This window comes from Corvus kubaryi, unplaced genomic scaffold (assembly GCF_017639235.1).
Source record: "Corvus kubaryi isolate FWS band 111438036 unplaced genomic scaffold, C.kubaryi_AGA036_p1.0 138, whole genome shotgun sequence".
In the NCBI taxonomy this organism is placed as follows: Eukaryota; Metazoa; Chordata; class Aves; order Passeriformes; family Corvidae; genus Corvus; species Corvus kubaryi.
In genome coordinates, this window is record NW_024580672.1 from 20,862,203 (window position 1) to 20,884,348 (window position 22,146).

General features: G+C 40.7%; 1 protein-coding gene and 1 long non-coding RNA gene across 2 annotated transcripts; one reads left to right on the forward strand and one right to left on the reverse strand.

Moving 5' to 3' along the window:
• Window positions 1-36: 36 nt before the first annotated feature.
• DHX32 (DEAH-box helicase 32 (putative)) lies at window positions 37-21,181 on the reverse strand. Its single transcript, XM_042019555.1, has 11 exons — window positions 20,344-21,181; window positions 18,498-18,688; window positions 16,500-16,872; window positions 14,427-14,672; window positions 12,185-12,284; window positions 11,911-12,069; window positions 4,489-4,680; window positions 3,331-3,480; window positions 2,153-2,343; window positions 1,130-1,311; window positions 37-404 (listed from the first exon to the last, which is right to left on the reverse strand). The coding sequence occupies exons 1-11, from the start codon at window positions 20,611-20,613 to the stop codon at window positions 212-214; spliced, it is 2,247 nt and encodes a 748-aa protein (XP_041875489.1). The 5' UTR covers window positions 20,614-21,181; the 3' UTR covers window positions 37-211.
• Window positions 16,812-20,186, forward strand: LOC121660287. Its single transcript, XR_006014576.1, has 2 exons — window positions 16,812-17,529; window positions 18,418-20,186. It is a non-coding gene; the product is annotated as an uncharacterized LOC121660287 (long non-coding RNA).
• Window positions 21,182-22,146: the final 965 nt, after the last annotated feature.

Sequence of the window (22,146 nt, forward strand, 5' to 3'; positions counted from 1 at the left end):
GTGTTTTTAACCAAAGCTAAATCATGAGGCTTTGTTCCAAAATAGTGCATTCAACCACTTTTGTTGAGAAAAGTGCTTTTTCTTTTTGTTTCTGCTGTTAAATACATTTCTGTCAAAAGTTTGAAATAATTTCATGGGTTAAGGTGGGGATGTACTTTGGATATATTGCTTTTATTTATTGTTGTCCACTATGTGATAGTTCAGTCTAAAATCACTGAATAACACATCTCTGCTCAGTAGGAGTTCGGGGAAATTCCTCATTTTCTTTGCTGTTATTGTCAGTTTTCTGTTCCTCCTTTGTGGCTGAAACAGGTGCCAAGTGATTGATGACTTCCTGCAGAATATCCTTGCTTTCACTTGGAGGAAGATTGCTGAAATAATACTGAGGTACCAGCTCTGCAAATCTGGGGAGGAAATTAAACAAAACATTATTAACTTTTTAATTGAATTTTGAAATACTTGAATCATTATTTCCAGGCATATATAAAAGAAGCTACAAAGTTGATATTTCAACCCAAAACTCTGCAAGAGTCCAAGAGTCTCTCCAAGATGCTTTCAGCAGCCTTGCATTGAATATCCTCAGCCTGCACTTGAGGTGCAGTGCAGTTCCCAGTGCTGCAGATTGCATGAAATAGCAATTTCCCTGCTTTAGAACAGAGTGGCTCAATAGCATTATGAAAAAAGCTCTCCTATAAACATGGGAAATAGAAAAGATGGGAGAGTGAAATGCATATTCTTCATGTAAAGAGATTTTTGCAAAAGGAAGGCTCTGGTCTCTCTCTGAATCCATAAACAGTCCACGATTCAGCTGGCTGGGTACAGAAAATATGTTAAGAAAACGATTTGCTGGAAAATCGGTTTTCAGGGAACAAAGACCTTCCCAGCTCGATTAATGTGTGAGTACACTGCTCTGGTAACTCTGAATTTTATTTTCTCTGTATTTTACTTTGGAAGAAACTTTTGCAGCTAATAATGTGGTGTTTTTCAATTGATTACAGTTACAGTGGCAAATAGAATAGTGAGGGCCTGAGATCACAGATCTTCCCTTTTTTATTTTTTTATCCCCCTAAAGTGAGGATTTTGTGGTGGAGTTAGGAGTGAAGGAGCAGCTTCATCACAGTTCACTTACAGATGGGGGGAGATCTCAGAGATGACTCTGATGGAATTGCCTTCTGAGATGCTGAACTCGTGGAATAAAACCCACTCTGGAATCCTCCTGGTGTTGTAATAGGATGAGAAGGGATGGAGCTGGGCCACTTGTTTGTGTGTTAGCATTAAGTAGTTCCCTGAGCCATCCACATCACGAGCCATCTAAAAAATAAAAAATTGAGAGAGTTGTCCATTATTTAATTGATCAGTGCCTAGTAGATTAAAATCAGAAATTAAACTTCCCTTCAGCTACTTTTAACTGGAGAGGCTAAACTTCTCCTCAAATTTGTGTGGGAAAATTTGGGACTGGATACCATGAAATGAGACTTAAAGAAAACGTTGATCTATGTGTTTGAAAGGAAGCTGCAACAAATAAGTGCAAAAGTATCTGACTTTGGCTTTGAAGGGTCTGTGTGAAAACATACAAACGTATTTTCTTTAGCATATATACTTGTCATAGGCTTTTAAATACACTGTGTCAGCACATGAAATGTGCAGTTGGGAGGGGTCATTTTTGTGTTGGGGTGGAGCGCAGGGATGTGAAGGAAAGCCTGGGGACTCAGGTGGGAATAAATCAATCTAGTTTATATTTACAATCAGAGGGTGCCTTCCTGAGATGAACAAGCTGTGTATTACATACACCTAAATATATCCAAGTCATTTCTCTATTTCCAGGCAATTTTCACAAAAACAGCTTCAAAAGGGGAATAATTCCTAAAGGAATATTTCAAGTTCAAGAGTTTTTTGAGGCAAAAGAGTTCTTTGAGTGAAAGGCATATTGGCAATTTTCTTATTGCTGTGTGGATTGTGTGAACTGTGTGCAGTGAGAGATGAACCCCAGAGAAAAGGCTGGAATGGGCAGAAGTGTTTGATACACTGGGAAAAAAAATGGCTTTTATCCTTTCTGGTGATCAAGAGATTTCACTAATGAACTTAAGTTTTCTGAAAGCATTCTACATAATTTAACAGTGCAGGAAGATGAAACCACAGTGTTTTTCCTTACATGCATGAAGTAACCAGATAAAAGAGCTTTCTTAATGCTTAGTAGATTTTCTTCTGATCCAAAATCTGGTTCTGAAATGGGAAGTTCAATGCGCTTCATAATCTCCACCAGCTCGGCTCTGATCATCTCTGCCATGCTCAGAGCAGAACAGCTCAGGAAATAATCACGGCACCATTTCTCATTGCTGAAGTCTGTGGAGGAAAAAAAACCCAGTGTTTTGACTTAAAGCAGAATCTTACCAATGGGTGCAATCCACAGAGATGCTGCTCTGTGAAATGCTTTTGCACTGCTGCAGATGATGCCCAAAATTCTGGTAATGAGCCATACAGACAGCTTAGGCTCAGCTTGCAAAGTAAGTGGGCAATACTTGATATCCTCACTTAGTTTTATAGAACTGCAGCTATTTCTTTCTGAATCAAATCCCTTCTTTGCTCTAAGTAAAGCTTCCCAGAGAATGAGTAGCGATTCTATTTTTCCGGCCTTAAGGATTCAGGCCAGGATATGGAGCTGAAATCACATCTGTGGTGCTGGTGCTGATCCTGCATTTGGGTAAAGGACTGGTTCTCCTGGAGCTCCCTTCAGCATTCCACATGACTGAACAGGAAGGAAGAAATCCTGCTTCCCTGTCTCAAGTTTTTACTCAGTATGTGCAAATGTATCCCTCTGCTGTCTCGGGCTAAATGAAGCAGAGCAGGATGTTTGAGCACAGGAAAATGCAGTGAAGAGCTTCTGCTGCTCTGCAGTCTCCTGCCTTTTATTTGGCCTCCTGTAAATGCAGACTTTGCTACTTTCCACTTTTCCCTTAAATTTTCCTTTCAGTTCACAGCTATCAAAACCCCACCAGAATTGTTGGGCTGTTGGGGGAATTGAGGCCCTCCTCAACAGCTTTTATTCATCCTAAGCTTGGATTTTGTGCTTCTACAGGAAGAACCATCATTCTGGTTTTGCACAGCATCACGTCAAAGGACAATTGGAATAGTGGTTATAGATCCCTGTTGGGTAAAGGATGCTCTCTTAGGTAGTTTTTAATTAATTAATTAATTAATATTCATCAGCAATAGCAACTCCCATAGGTTTCTCCCTGCACATCAGCAATTCTAGAAAGAATCATCAGATCTTTGGGTTTGTTTTTTTGGTTTTGGTCCCAGTGGGCTTCATTTTGCCTCGGGCACACTTGCCTGGGTCTGCGGGGTTGGCAGTGGCTGCCTTGAAGGCGTTGAAGACGTTGATGAGGGTGAAGTGATCTCCTGCAGGGTGGGAGAAGCGGCGCCAGCAGGTCAGAGCGATCTCCTCTGTGCCAGGAGGGGCGTGCAGGAAGCAGTTGGGAGCTGAGGAGAAAACCGAGTCAGTTTGGTTTTGGTGAAGACACAGAGGTGCATGCACAAAACCCCACGGGTATTTTTGGGTTTTTCCTTCCTCAGTTGCCTTTAATCCCCAGTGTTGGATTGGTGCTGAAGAACTGAACCTGCTGCATTCACTAAGGGTTTATTTATGGGAGTGTCCTTTCAGTCTTGTTTAGTTAATGTGTGCTGCAAACACAAAAGCAGGTGAGCAGCTTTCTCCCAGGCTGGTACCAAAAATGCTGCATGATGGCACAAACCAATTTATCCAGAATCCAAACAAAATATTTCTTTTATAGAAAACCACTAAATTTATTGATTTAATGCCTTAATTTGCCCCTCTGTGTTGAAATCTGTGCTTTCCAGTGCATTTTACTTTTGTGTCTTTTGAGATGGTTGACCTTTTCTAAAATTGAATTGTGCCTATGCTCAATCATTTACATTTGTTATATGTACTTTAAAAAATTATCACAAGTTAAAAATCAACCCAGTTTGGGCATAAAAAGTTGTCCTGCAAGGAGATCAACTAAAGCCTCTTGATATCCTGTGGTTCATGTGTTTGCTGCCTAAGGCTCCAAGGTTATGTTAGTTTTATAAAATATTTGAAGTACAGAGACAAGATCACAAAGAAACTCTTTCTAGGTCAACAGTTCAATGTTGTTTTATAATTAGAACTTCCCCTAATTTGCTGCACCAACCTGTAACAAATGTAGATTAATATAAGAATGTTTCATTTTGAAGGGATGTTTCTGACAAAAGGGAGGAAGCCTGTGGGCAGCTGAAGGCTGGAAATGGAATGCTCTGTGGGAATTCCTTACTTAGGTTTGATTGTATCCTTACAGTCAAGACTTGCACAGCCAGACATTAATTTACTTGAAATAAGCAGGATGAGAATAACAAAAATTTGCTTTTGGGTTGCTTTTGTGGATAGATTTGGAAAGAGTTTGGATTGGGCAGGTGGCACAAGGCCTGCAGTGAGAGCTGACCCGGGAGTACCTGTTACCATGGCTGCAATGGTGAGCATCTCATCCACACACTCAAATTCACACGAAGCCAGCAGTGCCTTGGACAGCTGTGGATCCAGGGGGAATTCTGACATAATAATCCCAAATTCAGAGAGGTTTCCGTCGTTATCCAGCGCTGCCAGATAATCCAGATCTTCCAAAGCCTGCATCAGGCTTTCAGGAGCTAAGGAAAAGGGAAGAGAATTCCGGTTCTTGAGAGTGGCTACACAGAAATGAATGTCTGAATTGTCATCATAATATTTCAGTTGTGTATTTCCTGTGGGGAAATGAGAGGAATCAACTTCTTTTATTTGACAGTGAGTAAGAACAAAAAGTAATGGATGAATGGAAGGCTGAGAAAATTCTGGAGGAAGAAAGTACAAGGTAACAATCATAGAGTTGCACATCTCTTTGTTGTTGCTTTTTATGTCAGAACAATTTTTGTCAAAAGCCCAGACACAATCCTGAATTCTGTATTTGCCCCTAGACTGTGTCAAAACTGCTTCCATTTTTGGCAGTTTTCAGGTGGGTTGTTTTGTGTTCGTTCTTTTTTAAGAGGGGTGGTCACATTTGAGGGGTGCTGAGATACAGGACAGGAAAGATCTTTTTTAACCAGAGAAGCATTTACAGAAGTTGTAACTGTTATTCTTGCAGGTATTTGGAGATCTCTTGGTTGCCTTTTTAATTATTATACTTTTTTTACATAGGTTCTCATGATACCAGAAGAAAAATGGGATTGTAGTAAAAGAAAGTATCTCCCTAGCAATTGGCTGTACTTTCTCACTCCACAAAACTCTATGTTCAGTTTTCTCTTAGTGTGGGTTATAACTTCCTTACAGCCTCCATGGGTAGAAGTGAGAACAGTGAGGCAGCAAAAATAATGAGGGAATATAGGAAAATGTCCTGAGAGGACAGGATTAAGCAAATCAACACTTAAAATTAGAACTTGAGCAGGTCTGTAGGAAATCTGATGGTGATAAAAGTAGGTCAAACAAGCATATGTGGCTCCAGTTCTGGGGCTGGGGAGAGGGAACCTGAACTTGAAGTTGTCAGGTCTACACTCCAAAAAATTGTTGCCAGAGCATGAAAGACAGAGGTGGAAATTTGGGAACTCTTGAAGTGTGAAGGTTCTTTAAAGTTCTTTCCTCCCAGCTCTTTTCAAAGGCAAATTTCTATTCCAGGTTGTATTGAATGCTCAATAACTTTTATAGGTGCCAGTTCATTTATATTCACAACTGCTCTCCAACCACTGCAGCATCTTTCTCCTTACTCCATTCTACGGAACTGGTTGCTATTTTCTCAGTTCTATGGATAACAAGTTAAATTCCAGTCCCCTTGAACGTGGTGGCAGAAATTCCATTGCAGCAGGACTTGGCCTGGTCCCCAGCCCTGAGAAGCTGCGCTGGCCATTTGTCAGCTTCTGTGGGCTGCTGTCAGTCTGCATTTTAATGTGAAAAAAATCCCTGAATAAAATAACCAGACCACAACCACAGCTGCCCACACAGGCAGGGGGTGTATTTGCACTTGGATCTTCATTAGTAGATGAGTAGAAATAATTTCTTGCATTCATTAAGAGTGGGAATGTGTCTGGCATCACCACGATTAAAAGCAAAGCAAGGCTGTAATTAGCTGCTAGGTCGCATTTAGCCACACATTCCCCACACTTTTTGCAAGAAAATCTTGAGATGGGGTTTTAACTTCATTGGCAGTGAACTGTTGATTGCCAGCTCTCTGTAATTAACTACTTATAATCAAGGAAAAAGTAAGATGGGAAGCAAACAAGCACCTGTTGTTTTTAACCTCGTTCTGTTACTCATGTCTGAAGGGAAAAAATAGTTTATTAATTCCCCTTACATGAACTTCTCCAGAACTTCTCCAGCATGTGAATCTGCTAATGTGACTTCAGTTAAGTTTAAAACACCCAGTTTTCAGACAAATTCTCTCAGGAGCCTGTAAATTCCTGTTAAAACTGTGGACCTGCTTCATTTCAGTCTCAGAGTTCTTACCTCTGCCTGTACAATTCTATCGAGAGAGAACATTTATTATCAGATATGTGAGGTTTAATGGCATAAACAATGAGCCCTTGCAAAAGCTAAAGCATCTGAGAAAAAAATACTTAAGAATTTTAAAGAAATGAGAAGTAGCAGCTGATGATGAATACAAGGCAGTGACAGGAAATAAAAATCAGTGATTGAAAATACAGGGAGAGTAAAAGGGTCATTCAGATATGTAGTAATTACTAGGAAATCATGGAAAGCTAATTTCCAGAAGTCAACAAAGTAGTTTGTGCTAGAGCTCACAAAATATATGGTTATATGGCAGCCAATTTCAACCCCCTGATAGCATCAGTAATTTGCATTTTTATGCCCTAGAGTTAGTTGTCTTGAGATTTATAAGCACAAATTACTTCCCCGTCTTGCTATGAGTGTTCTGGAAAAAAATAGAAAAAACGACTCCTGGAGTTTTATTGCTCTAGAAAGGACAAGACAGTAAAGGTGGATTAGAGCAGGTGAAGGAAGAGTAAAAAAGCAAAAAATAAAAAATCAGAGTAGGGCTTTGTAGGGCTTCTTGCCAGCACCAGCCACTGCTGCCTTGAGGTGTGAACCACGAGGATTTGTGACTCCACTGCTGCTTTCAGAAGAGCAAAGCTAAAAAAACCTCTCAAGATGTGTCCTGTGCTTTCAACAAGAAACTGTCACATCCCTGGAATTTTAGAAGGTATTTCCTAACCTGCTGTTTTCTTTCCCTGGTCTGTGTTCTTTGGCTGCTCAAGACTGGGTTGCTCTGGACTCTTTTCAGGAAAGCAGACCAGTTTTATGTAAATACAGATCCTGCTTTTGATCCTTTTTAGGCTTAGTAAAGCAAATATATAACTAAATGTTACTGTTAGCACTGGAATCGTTTATCTGAGACTTCCAAGCTACTTAAAATTATATTCTTGGTTTCATATTTTTGTAACTTTGATGTGAACAGAGTAAGTTCTGTCTCTAAAGGGAGACCCGCAGTCTTTGGTACCACATCCCACATGGCTGAAAGTGAAATGCTCAAGGTGTGATCAAATAAATTCTAAAGTATTATTCTTGTTGCATTAGGAAGCAAGTTATTTAGGGATTTGGTCAAATTTCTGTAATAAGTGGATATTAGAGATAGGAATGAAACTTAAATTTGATGATTTTTAATAGTCCATTTAACTGCTCTCCTGTGCTTCTTTGGGGCATCCACAGCTCCTGTTTTCTGGTCTCCTACTCTGCAAATGCTGAGTATATAAAACACCTTTTTTGATAGATTTTTTCCTTCCATGGGAATAACTTAAAAAGTTAGAGCTGCCATGGATGTCAGGTGAAGGGATATTGTCTTTAAAGAGCTGAATCTCTGCCTGGCACACCACAGGTTTTGCAGGTTCTGTTGGGCTGAACAGCACAGAGAGCTGCCAAAGTAATTACTGCAGGGAGAACAGTCCTGGGGAGCGGTGTTTGCTGTTCCTGATTTCCAGCATTGCTCCTTGGATAGCACACTGAAGAGACAGAGGAGTCTATGCCAAGTTTTCCTCATATTATGCACAGGTTTTTCTTCTGCAAGCACAGAAGAGTCAGATTTCCTCCTGATTCTCTTTTTTCCCCTGTAACTTCTGAGTCAGGGTTTTTTATGTGTCTGTTTCGCTCTGAAGCCACCAGTTCTGTAACTATTATTTTGCAATGATAGTTGATCATTAAGAATTACTTTCCCAAACTCGTACTTTGCAGTCTTTCCATTCCCCCTCATGCTGCTTCATCACTCCTCCAGTCTGGCTGGTGATGGTCCCTGCTGGGCTTTTCTGCCAGCAGGGACAGCCAGGACAGGGCCTGACCTGCCTTGTCCTGACAAAATAGACTGAATAATGTCTGCACACATCATTTCATTGATGAAAGCTAGAATTTAAAACATAAAAGAATTAATGAGTAAATTTAAGGTAATAAATCTGCCCCGAATGGTCTCTGTTGAGCAGACCTTACATGGTGCATTGAGTTTCTGTCTTTGACAGTCCCCAGTGAAAATATGCCACCAATTTATTCTTCTGAAACCATTTGAAATGATATAAATTTATACAACTCTTGTTATTCTGGATGTTCTAGAAATATATTCTCCAGGGGGTTGTAAAAGCATAGCTCTCAAATGTCATGGCATCCATGACCACTGACACATCCTTTAACCTGAAAATTATTTAGGGAAATTGGGAATGAATGCGGAATCTGTAAGTGCTTTCACCTTGACTCCCCACAGGAATTTTACATGGCTTCATCTTTATAATGATTTGCTTAGTTTAGGTAAGGATTTTCCAGCGATTTACAAAAGTACTCAGTGCTGCTGCAATCTATGGGACTGGAATTCTTTTGTCCCATTGTCAACCCCAGCAAAGATCAATCTGATTAACTGATCAAAATGTAAACACATCCCTGTTGTAGTGGCACTGGAATCCCACTAATGCACTTCGGAGCTGCAGTGCCAGATTCATTTTCCTCTGGCTCATGAATTCCAGAAAGGGGAACAAGCTCTGCTGCATTTGCTCCTCTAGATTATGGCATGAATTAAATGCAGCAGCTGTAAGCCTGACATGTTTGTTGCTTTCATAATGCAGTAATGAGTCAGAGTTAATCCAGGCTTTTATTTCTCCTCAAAGAGCAGTGGAAAAAAGAAAAATCCCTTGTGCACATTGTTGCTGAGCAGAAGTAAAATGTTTTACTGATGTAATTTTTGTTTCTTATCTGCTGTATGTGTTCTCTATGTGCAGGAAACAGATTGTGAAATACTTCTTGCTCTGAATTTCAGTGTCCTTCTGATTTGTTTGCTCACCAGTTCATGCCTGTGCCTTACTCTGCCATCTCAGTGAAAACTTTATTTTGTTTAGGAGAAATTCACCTAAAATTTATGCCTTGAGGTGACCACCTAAAAGCAGAGGCTACACAAAATAAGAGAATAAAAGGTAGGTATTTATACTGGGTCACAGGTTCTCCACACCTTTGTAAGTTTGGCTCATTTGCATATCAGGGTTAATTCTCCAATTATAACTTCAGTTAATGATGTAATAACCCCCAGTTTTCCCCCCCTTCTCTAGGCTTTAGTTTACACATTTTGGGGCCTGGTGTCCTTGGAGAGCAAACCTAGAGAGGGTTTGTTATGTCTGACCAGCGTGAGAGAACAGTAGTTAACAGGAAACTTCAGAGTTACTCACTAGGCAGTGCAGCATTTGAAAAATACAAAAGCTCAAACCTAAGGCCTTCAAGCCTCTCTCTGTTTCAACTGCAGAGAAAGGTGAGAATGTTTGTTGGACAGAGGAAAGCCCGTGGCACGTGAGAGGTGCTGCAACGTCTTTACTCCCTTTACTGAAAGGGACCTCGGCTCCAAGGAGGTGAAGAGCCATGGAATACTCAAACCCATGGCAGGGGCTTGAAACTGGAGGATCTTTAGGGTCCCTCCCCGCCCAAATCATTCTTGGGCTTATGTGCTTGAAAGCCTGACATGTTTTGAGTTTTGTGAGTTGGTCTAAGACAAGAACTGACTCCCCTGCCAAATGCCTCCCCTCAGTATTCCAGTTTCTTTCAGACAAGTTCACAGCAGGCACTTCAAACTCTGTGTTCTGACTGTGGGAGCTTTACACTCATCTCTGGAGGATCGTGTAGGGATCAATCTAAAAGTGCTACTAGGAAAAAAAGTTCACTGCCTGCTCCAAAGTGGAAAGCAAGCCAGTGTGTGATGTATCCTGGGTAAAAGAAGAGCTGTGCTGGATCATTAAAGCTCTCTCTCTAATGTTTAATTGTGTAGGACAGGAAGGAGACAAGGAAATTGTGCAGACTTTCTCCTCTGCTTTCAGAGGACTCCTGCAGTGTTTGTGGGAGTTTTTCCTCATTCAGGCAGTTTGTCCAGCATTCCTCACACTGTTCAGTAGTTCCTAAAACTGTTCAATACCTGGATGGGGCACTCTTGATGTAGTTAGCAAAAACTTTGTCATATTTAATGTCCATCCAAGTAAAGCCCATACATTTATCAAATGCATTTTTGACGCATCAGAACAATGCTTTTCTTCAGCTGCATTATCCAAAAATACAGCCAAAACTTAGAACTCCTACATCTGTGAAACCCTTAAGTGCCTCTAGCATTTCATGCTCTCTCCCCATTGCACCTTTAAATCCAAAAATGCCAAATGCTTTCCCTAATAAAATTTTACTAATTCCTTCTACAGTTCAAGAACAACTTTCTTCATATCCAGGAAAAACACAAATATGTTTAAGTAGATTTTTTTAAAATAGTAAAATACATTTAAATTTGAGTGAAAGCAAACTGTATTCCATAAGCATTTTCCACGCAGTTTTTGTGGATTAAGCACAGGAGGTGACACTCTCAAAGCCAAAAGACTCCAGTTCTCATTGGTTTTGAATTACCATCAGACTGACCATGTTTTTTCTGATTTCTTTTAGGCATGTTTCTACTAAACAAGCAGATGAGGGAAAAAGTAGAATAAATTCTTCTTAAAAATTCCAGTTAACTATCTATTGCAACATCCAACAGTGGGGATTAACACTTTACTACTGATTAATTACAGTGCACAGCACATAGAAGAGAAGTGATCATTCCAATTTTGTGTATGTGCACGAGGAAAGGCAGGACAATACAAAAGTTTTTCTTGTTTGCACTGGAAAATTATCAGAATGAAGCCAGCAATCCCCAAACCAATGAAACCAGGACTACTTCCCCTCACTTTAATGAGTTTCAAAGCAACAGCAGAACTTGCAGTGGCACTTAGGTTTTGTGATAAGCCAGAACAGAGGAAAATATCCTTCTATAGAAAAAACCCTAAATTATGAAGTCAGGGGGAAAAACCAGGCAACTTCCTTCAGACCCTTACCTCAGAATTCAGTGTCTTCCCTGCTTAGTACTGAAAGTGTATTTGGGTTTATTTTATAAGGAATATTGTCCTTAGGGGGCAGCCCATTGTAAATTTGAGGTGGGAGATGCTGGAGGATAAGGAGGAAGCTCATTTCCTCCACACACGTCCCCTAGGTAACAACAGTGGTTTATTTGGGTTGTAAACTTTTGATTAAAGGAATATATTCTGTTGGATATCTGTACAATGCCTCGTACAATGGGGAACAGATTTTCTTTGTGGGTTGCAGGAAAATAATATGGAACCTAGATGAGAAGATATTTGGAATATTGACTTTTCTTTTTTTAACATTCCAATTCCATTCAGATACTTTATGGTCTTTTTTCTAAGTGCTATTGAGCTGAGAACTGCTGTAGCAGGTAAGTGGTAAAAGCAGGGTGATATTATCACAAGTCCTTAAATAAAAAACGGTCCTGTGAGCAACAGGGCAAAATTAACCCGTAAATAATTTCTAAAATAATAATAAACATATGGCAAATTGGTGCATCCCCTCACCTGGGCTGCTGATGAAGTCACAGTGTGCAAAGCCTGCTATGTCCATCCTCTTCAGGAACAGGACCATGCTGGTGAGGTTGGATTCCTGAACTTTGGCTGGACCTTGTGACTTCATTTCCTTATAAGTAAATTCTTCAGGATACAAGCAGAAGATTTTCCCTGAAAGAGAATTCAGGAAAATTACCTTTTTTAAAATGCTTTCTCCGCGTGTTGCCACGTTGGTTGCATTAATAATTTGAGCTAAAGGATTTAAATTTTGAGCTAATATTTCTACCTGATGGAGACATGCCCAGAATTTGTTTATGCATCTCTGCTCGACTTTGGCTGATAGGCTGGGTTAGAACAGAGTCTGCTCTGATTCTAGGATTGTACACCTTTAAATGAAAGAGATACCAAGCATCAGATAAGTACACAAGGGCTGCAAAAATATGAATGGTCTGCACTGAATTCCTCTCTAGTCATTTTACAGAAAGGGCAGTAACAGTTTTCATTTCTTTTTATTTCAGCAGCTTGGACAGGAGAGCACTCAGCACCGTGACAAACTGACAGATGTTTTGCAGTCACGCTAAGTGTGCTCTAAGATAAATGTCTTTTTTTTTTTCCTGGAGAAATGTACCTTACTAAAGCAGAAAATGGTCTCATCAAAAAACCCATCAAAAAATATTATTTCTTTCTTCCAGTGACAGAATATCAACAGCTTCTGATAGCATTTTGTTCCCCAACTCCAGATTTTTGTCTTAATACTGAAACCTGGCAATCTGGAACGGGGGGCAAAGGCTGTATTAGAGATATATGATGCCATGTTTTATATTTTTCTTAATTATGCTTTATTTTGATTAAGCTGAGGAGCTGATTCACTCACTGCTCTGGCCACAAGCCTGTAGTGTCCAGCAAGACATAAAACTGCCTGGATAAGGCAGCTTTCCACTCCTGTCTTTTGTGTCAACTCTGTCTGCTTTAAGCAGGGTTTTCATTAAAAAAGATAAAATATCCTTCAGTGCAGGGAACAAATTTCTTTTCCTGCAGGTAAATTGCTGATATATCCCAGCTGCAACACTCAGGTGGGATTTTGGTCTGCACAAAACTTTGCCTCTTCCCTCTGTGCTCAGCTGCCTTTGAGCTACAAAGACTGAATGAGAATTTGAGCTGGTGAGGGAGGAATAATCACAGGACTAAACAAAATAATTGAATTAAAGGTAAAAATTACATCACTGATAGAGGTGATTTGATAGATACCAGGACTGTTGGATCTGTTTTGTTCCCATTGCTTTGTATTTTAAATTAACAAAATTTTTAATTCGTTGAATTTCACTTCGGGCTTCAGGTTATCATGGAAATGAAATTCACTTCTGTCATCCAAGAAAACTGCAGCTGTAGGAATAAGTTTAAGAAGTAAGCATGGTCTAATTGAAAACTGCTTTTAGGCTCTTTGTCCTTGCACACAAAAGTGTGACTTTTTTTTTAGCTTGCCTTGAGACTGAGTTAGTTTATAATTCCCAGTTTAAAACCGTTTAAAATGACAGATTTTTGCAATGAACATGAAAGGTACTGGTAGTTCATAAGCTTTTCCCTGAACTACTTGCAAGGCCAATCAAGGATTAATGATCCCTGCTCCAAAATTTTAGGAACACCTAACTACAATTTTGGTTATTCCACCTTGTTTTATTGAAAGAAACTGTATTATGTTGTTTCTTTTGCCTGTTACTGGAATATTTACTTTAAGTAGGACAGTTACAAAGCCTGTAGTAGTGCAGCTCTCCAGTCCATGTTCCTGCACAGTTACTCATTCCCTAGAACATCACTTTTGTTGAAATAAAAGAAATGAGAGATTTCTTTTTTTGCAGCTGCACTAATCCTTCCCAGAGTGGAAAACAAGAACTGAGGCCAAACTTAGAATGAACTGTGGAAGATCAAGTATTAATTAGATAAATTGCAGCATTTGGAGGTACTTGGATGGGAGCACATGTCCAGGAGGAGCACAAGCAGCTTTAAAAAAATAGAGATTCCCCCTGTGAGCAATTACTAAGTCATTAAATAAGGGATGAGATTAATCTGCTAAACCAGGAGATCTGCCAATAGGTGCCCAAGAACTGATTGTATTTTGCTGTATCTGTAAGATACTGAAAAGAGAGTTATGGCTGAAAGGCCAGAACTCAGGTGAGAGGTATTTTGCAAATGAATTGTCATTGGTTTGGTGCCCAACTGAGTGGCAGTTTCAGCTGGGAGCGTTCACCTGGCTTTTGAAACTTCAAAAACTGATTTCTGATTAAAGTTGAGAAGTAATTGTGATTTCTTGCTGGGTTTTCACATGAGATGTCCATGAAAATGATTTAAAGTCTATTAATTTGCTTGTTAAAAATCTCATAGAACCTGTGCTGTGAAAGAAGAGAAAAACATGTGAGCCTCCAGAAGCTATTTGCATTAATCTGAGCTGCACAATTCCCTTTCCCCTGCCCTGCAAAGGCCCTCATACAGAGTTTATTTTTGGCAAAGTGCTTCTGGTTCCCTTCACTGACCTTTCTTCTCTCCACACCAACATCGATGACAAAGGTCACGTTTTTAGTCCAGATCAAAGATTCTCCAAAGCTGGTGGTGAGTAGCACTTTCCTCCTGTATTTTTTGCAGCATTTCTGTTTGTCTTGAGTTGGTTTGGGAGTCAGGTCTTGTTTTGTGGGGTATAAAGGGATGGGGATGAGTTCTCCAAGGTCAGGGTTTAAATTGGACTGTTCCTGTCTGATCATCTGATAAGCTTTTTCAATTTCCTGTAATCAAGAGAAATACATTTTTCCTCATGAAATTATTATATTCTTAGTCCAATTACAACACCTCAAATGATCAAAATACTTAGAAACCTGCCTACTTTCCCTTAATTATTATATTTAAGAAGATATAAGTATTGTAAAGGTTTGAATTTTTTTCCCCTCATGATTAATAAACTCTATAAAGATTTAATAAAGTCAATAAAATGTCCTTAACTTGTGTTGATGGGACATCACCTTTAAAATAGTTCACAAATCCAGGGGTTGGATATGAATTGCAAAAGTTTTTGTTGTTGGTTTAGGGTTTTGTTATTGAGGGGGTTTTTAATAAGAAATCATTTATGTTCTGCACAATTTTTTGAAAGGCACACAAAAATAATTCATGGGCTTGCTCAGTCTGAAAGGGAATTTTTTTAAAAGCATTTTTATTAGCAAATGTTTTGTAAAATTGAAAAGCCAGACTGAGTTTCTCTTTGAGAGTGGCACCACATTTACAGTAGTTAGAGGTTGAAAGTGCTCTATAAAAATTGTTATAAAGATACAAGAATGACATGTAATAGCAAGGCTGGCAGCAGGGCAGCTCATAAATCCTGATGTTCTTGGTTAATTCATATTTTTGTTTAGTTTTAAAGACAGTTGAGTGCTTGGGAACAGTGAACCATTACCAATATGATACTTTAAATCACAGTTAAACAAGAATTCATGGGATGTTCTGGTTCGTAATGAGTCTTCTGTTCATTGTGAGGGAGAAAAATGAGTGATCTCTTCTCAGCAAAGAAGAAATTCTTATTTTAGTTTTGAGGGTAATCTGCCTGTCAAAAAAAAACCTTTTAAGCAGAAATAAAACTTTCTTCCCAATCCTTTGATATGGAAAGGGTGTGTGTTTTTCTCTGACATTACCTCTTGTAAATAAGGGGACTAACACAGAGAATTCATTACTTCATCATTTGTAAAAGTTGTGTCTATGAGGTTTAAAACTGATTATTAACATTATTAAAAGTGTTTCATATCCATCCCCCTTTTTACAGTGAAAAGCAGCAAACATCACCTGGGTAGTTTATGGTAAATTATCTTTGCTTGTGAAAAGTCATTATTTCCTGGTGAATTTGTTGTTCTAAAGCAGATTTAATGACACACAGTGGAAGATTGGGGATTACAATCAGGATAATAATAATAATAATAGAAATATTTATTTGATTGTCAGATTGCTTTGACAGCTATAAAGGACCTGCTGGTGCAGTGAATTTAGGGAATCACTGCTGTCTGCAGAGATTCAGAGGTGCCACTATTTAGAATGGCCAAGCCCATGCAGATTCCTGGGTTTTCTTTCCCACCTCTGGAGTGACATTTCCCTCTTGCTGTTGTGCACACCAATGGATGGGAAGTGGAATCCAAATGGAAAAATCTCGTTGGGATGTTTAAGGTAAAAACATTCCTGTGCAGTAGGACACTGATGGAGACTGGACCTGTGTCCATGTGTCCATTGCCACAAAACAGGGATAACACCAAGTGTGGGATGCCCAGTGCCAGGATAGGTTGCAATGTATTAAATCCCTGCCCTTGTGGCCTGTGCCCCTGTGTGCTGCTTTTTGCATCACAGAAGGATGGTGGCCTTTCTGGATAGAAAATGTATATATTAGTTACACAATATTTATATGTTATATAGATATTTTACAGTGTTATGGATGCCATGACTTCTTTGAAGGAAAACCCTGAAATGATAAAACCTGGTGGCACATCTGCTGTCTTAGCTCCTGGCAATATTTATCCGTCAGATAAAAGCACACATTTCCTGATTAAAATCCCAAAGAGAACAGGTTAATAACTTACTTGCTCACATGCCAGGAAGATGACAATGTCCCCCTTCTCTTTGGTGTGGTGTATCTCAAAGAGCAGCCTCAGAGCAGACAGGAAGGGGTCCCTGTGGATGCTGCAGGAGTACACGACCTCAGCGCGGTGCCTGCTCTGCACTCGGATCACCGGGGTGCTGCCACAGAAATCCTGCAGGGTGCTGGACATGTGGGGGGCAGTGAGGATCACCAGCCTCAGCTCTGCTCTCGCTCTCAAGACATCTTTCAGAAGGCCAAGCAGTGCATCTGTTGCCACAGTCCTTTCGTGCACATCATCCAAGACAATGACACCATAATGGTTCAGCAGGGGCGTGGACATCATTTCCCTCTGGAGCATCTCATCTGTGCAGTACCTGCAGCACAGATGCACAAAACTCTACCAAGCTCTTGGAAATTATTGTGAGAAATGAATTCAGTTTCTTGGGGGCAGCTTGGTTCTTTGTGTTCCAACAAGAAAGATTTGATAAGAACAGAGAGTACTTTGCAGACACATCACAGCCTCAGTCACATGTTTAAATCCTTCCTTAAGCAGCTACAAACCCGATGTGATTCAATGCCACTCAGTGGCACGGTGGTGGAAAGGATGCTCCAGGCAAAAGCAGAAATACTTCTGCCCTAAAATCATAACCTATTCATCTTCCAAACTATCTAAGCATATCACATGCCATAAACAATTCCTGAGCTAGGAACTAATCCTTTTAGAGGAAGAAAAGAAGGTGCACTTGAGGCAGAGCCTGAACCAAGATGAGCAATTAACTTATACCAAAAGGCCCTTCTCACTTCTATCCCTGCTGCTGGAAGTTTTTTAAAGGATATTATTTTTGTTGTGTTGCTCAGCAGGACTTGGAATTCTTGAAGCAGGTTTTGATGTCTGAGAGGAAGGGATTCATCTCCCTCACAACAGGAGCAGCTGCAGGAAGTTCTGCTGCAGGATGAGGCTTAAGGAGTTCTCCACGGAAAGAGAAAGGACAGGCAAGAGGAAGAGTGGTGGAAATTGATTTTCAGAAGTGGTGAGTATCCTCTTCTCCACTGGAAACCAGTAGCTGAGAAAAAAGCTTGTGATCTGGATATCATAGTTTGTGCCTGCCATATTAAGGACCCAGAGAAAATAACTCTCATAACTTTCTGGGAGGCTCAAGAGCTGAATCCCTGTGTTGCTGCCATCACCGGCCTCTACTTACTACATTAAGTGCATTTCTTATCTCCCAAAAATCCCCCTGGATTCTATTTTCCTCTTGTTTCTGGGTATACCCTCTTTTAGCCATGTTTTTTGATTGCTTTTGAATTTTAACCTTACTTTGGGAAAAATTATCCTATGTTCTCTTATGGTAATGAACACTCCTGTATTGGAAAATAGAAAAAAAAGAGTAGAGGAAAAGAAATAGAGGTTACTGAGGTGCTTAATGAAGTTTTGCATGGACAGTAACCTTGCCCTCTTAAATCTCTACTTTGATTTAGCAGACAATGTCTCCTTTAAGCCTTTTAGTTCTTATTGAGTCATCCCAAAATCTCTAAAGAGGAGACTGAGGGAAGAGCTTATTGCAGTCTAAAACTTCCACGTGAGGGAAAAAAGTGGGGGCGGGTACTGATCTCTGCTCTGTGGGGGTCAGGACTGAGGGAATGGCCTGAAGTTGTGCCAGGGGGGATTTAGGTTGGAGATCAGGGAAAGGTTCTTCCCCCAGAGGGTGCTGGGCACTGCCCAGGCTCCCCAGGGAATGGGCACGGCCCCGAGGCTGCCAGAGCTCCAGGAGTGTTGGGACAGCGCTGCCAGGGATGCCCAGGGTGGGGTTGTTGGGGTGTCTGTGCAGGGCCAGGAGCTGGAATGGATGATCCTGGTGGCTCCCTTCCACCTCAGTACATTCAGTGATTTTAAAATACTCTACACCTTTACAAAGCAGCTTTGACCTGCAGCGCTGTCAGCCGCCACCTCCTCCAGCTACACCTTGGCCCGAAGGCCTCCAACCCCAAACGCACCAACCTCAGGATGGTTTCAGCGGTGCCGCAGCTCTCCAAAGGCACGGAATACCCGACCTCGTGGCCGAGGTTGACGTCCATCTGGTCGGCCACGCGCAGGGCCAGCCCCAGGGCGGCCTGGCGGAGCACCTGCGTGCACACCACGGCCCTGCGGGGCCGCACGGCCAGGCAGTGCTCCGCACACCACTGCGGGACCTGCAGGGACACCAGGACACCAAGGGTTAGTGCTGGACCTGCTTAGCTGGGACTGGAATTCCGAGCAATTGGAATTCTTTCAGCCCCATGGAACAACTCAATCAAGCTGGGTGCTCGCTGCTCGCCGGCGGCTGCGCCACGCACGGGAATTATCAATGTCAGCACCTGGGATCTCTTAAATTCTCAACAGGGACTGGAAGGTTTATCTGGGAATTGTTCCGCTGGACTCAGGCGAGTTGGAATTTACTGCGGAAGGGGCAGAAGTGGCCTCTGGGGAGCAGGTGACAGCAGGGTCACTATGAGAATGTGCTGATGGATCCAGCGAGCTCGGTGCTGTTGAGTTCCGAGCTGGCTCAGCAGCAAACCTGCCCCTGCTGCTCCATACCCATGGAAAACACGTCCCAGGAAAAACAGGATTTCAAGCTGACAAATGTCACAGCCAATATCTGTAATTTCAGATGAATTACTCTGCAAACAGAGATAACTGAAACTGAACTGCTGCAGGAACTTACACAGCAGCTCTCTGATTTATATATTTACATAACATCAACACTAGAAAATATTCATGTGTTGTTGTTATGAGAAATTAAAATTGCATTATAAATATTATTTTAATGGACATATTAGGTTTCAAATCCTTCATTTAAACTAGGTGCATCAACCACATATAATTTATTTCTGGATAGTTATAGGCTTTTCTAGAAATGCTTAAAAACCAAGCAACAATGTGCTACATCTTATCAAAGGTTCAATACAAATTTCCTTGTTAAAGGGCAATTTAAAATCTAACATTTCTTAGCAAGTTGTTTACTATTACACAAGTTTTTTGTGTGTAAATTACAGTCAATAACAAGGGGTAAATTCTTGGCACTCCAAAAGTTATTCCAGGCCGCAGGTGGGTGTGTATCATTTTTATTGGAATGTAGGAATTTTCAGGGAGAAGTGTGATGTCTCTGGTTCAATATGTGATCTCTAGAAACGTCCAGCATTGAAGTCTCTAGGATATATGAAATGCCCTGCAACAGTAAATATCCTACAGCTTTACCTGCAAGAAAGTTTTCTCCTCATCCCAGTCATAAACAATAATATTTTGGCTGGTAACACTTGAAAATTCTTGTCTGCTCACTGTGACAACAGACCTGGGTTGTTATATATTGTTAGAGCAGAATTTCATAGTCCTGGCTGATATTTGTGTGCTTAGACTCAACTGAGATCTTGGCTTCAGTGATGTCTTTTAACATGAGTTTTGTAAAGTAATTTTGTGCTGTTGCAGAGAACATTTGCTCCTGGCTGAAGGGAGGGAAAGACCATTAATTCTCCCTGAGAAGCAGCCCTGCTGATTTCAGTCCTTCACTCCCTGAGAAATTTTTTCACCTTCTGACAAACCCCCTGTATTTCTTTCCTGATACAGCACCAATCAGAACCAAAACTCAAAGTGGAAATTCTTTTGAGTACTAGAAGAAAATTATTAAAATGTTTAAGGTATTTTAAATTTGTATTTGACCGCATTAATCTTTATTCACTTTCTGTATTTCACTTTCCCTCTCTGGCCTTAATACTTGGATCACAATAGTTATAGTAACTCTGCAATTCATACCTCATTAAATGTTCTAAAAATACATTTAAAAACCCCCAACCAAGTCTGTTGTACTGACCTGGGAGCTCTTGCCAGTCTTAGCATCTCCTGACACAATCACAATTTGATTATGAAGCAAACTTTCCATGAAAGTACATTTCTCCTTCCATATTGGAAGCTCTTCTCTCTCTTTCATCAGTCTATAATAACGGGAGGAGTAAGGCAAGCCATCAAAAGGATTAAGCTCTAAATCTTCTCCACAGACAAGTATTTCCTCTTCATCCCCATCGCTGCCGTCGAGCAGTTCTGAAAAGCAGTGGTTCTCTGGAGAAAAGGTTAAAAACTCCATTTTTCTTACATATATTATTCCCAGCAAAAGCACATTAGTGATGAAAGGAGTCCTTTGTGTGCTGATTGATCATTCTGGCCCTCTAAACCTGAGCAAATCCATTTTTCCTCACTCCAGGATTAGTATTTCACAACTCTTGGGTTTAAAAGTTCAGGCTCAGGGTCCAGCTGCCTTTGTGGTCTGCTTGTCCCACTCCGGGTGGTTCAACAAGCCCAATGAGCCTCGAGAAAATATATTTTAAAAAAATCACCCAAAATCTTCCAAATGGCAGTGATGAAACCAAAAAGATGTTAAAGAGAAGCTGAGCAGCTTTTGCACTTCAGCGTTAAGCCCAGCCCACGAGTCCCAGTGTTTGCTCTTGTCCAGGCTGGGGAATAATTGGGAAGAGCAGCTGAGCCTGACCTTTGTGGCTGCTGTGGGAGGCTCTGGAGTGCTGATTGTGATTGCAGGGCTGGCATGTGGGAGCTAATCCCGGCACAAAGGCTGCACCCCTGGGTGCTGCAGCAACGGGCAGGGCTCTGCCTTTGCGCTCTTTGCAGGGTTTAACAAGTCAGAGTGGCACAGGCTCTTTTTATGCACCCTGTGGATGACCCCAGAGGTGTTGGGAGGCTCAAACAGCTTTTGCCACAGTTAAAATAAACTTAAAACACTAAAAAAACCCAGAGTGATGTCAGTTGTAATCCTTCAAGGGCACCAGAAGTGGCCTTGAAAGAAGGTGGAAGAAAAAAATTACTGATATGAAGCAACTCCAACTCTGAGGACTCAAAAGCAACAAAATAGTTTCCTAATCTTAGCTGAGCTCTACTGTAAGACAAATATTAAATAACACTTTTTGTTTTAGCTCCAGAGGGAAGTTTCCTGTTGAACCAGGATGCTGATAATGTCCAGTTTTCATGCTCAGATCATTCAGCTGGATTTGGATTCCGCTTTTCCTCTGACCTTCATGGATCCCTCTGATCCGCCCTCTGGTTTGTCTGATTTTGTGTTACTTCCCTCCTTGTTTGCTGTTGTAAACTCCCTACCCTTGAGATTTCTGCCTCTCTCAAATGGGTCTCAAATTACTCAATAAGGCATAAATGTCATGAGGGGATTGGAAGTTCACTCCCACAATAGGTTTTTTTGGTAAAATTCATCTTAAAATGACATGAAAGATTTCTTTCTGGTAAAATTAATCTTAAAATGCCATGCAGCAAACACGTGAATTGCTATTATTCTGCATTTTTTTCATTTTTCACATATTTAGCAGCAGCAGCAGCAGCACTCTGTGCTCTCTGATTTCCTCATTTGCAGTAGAGGCTCATCTCCTAAACCCTGAGAACTGGACAGCAATATTTCCTGGTCCACTGAACAAATTGGAATTGCCACACCACAGCATTTTTTTTTTTGTTTTTCCTTTTTGGTACGTGTAATACAAGAAAGCAGATTAAAATGTTACCAAACCAAGAAGAACATTTACTATTTGAAAATGAAATATTCTGAAACTAATATTCCTTTCATGATAATGTTTTAACAGACCAGGTTGTTGACTGATGG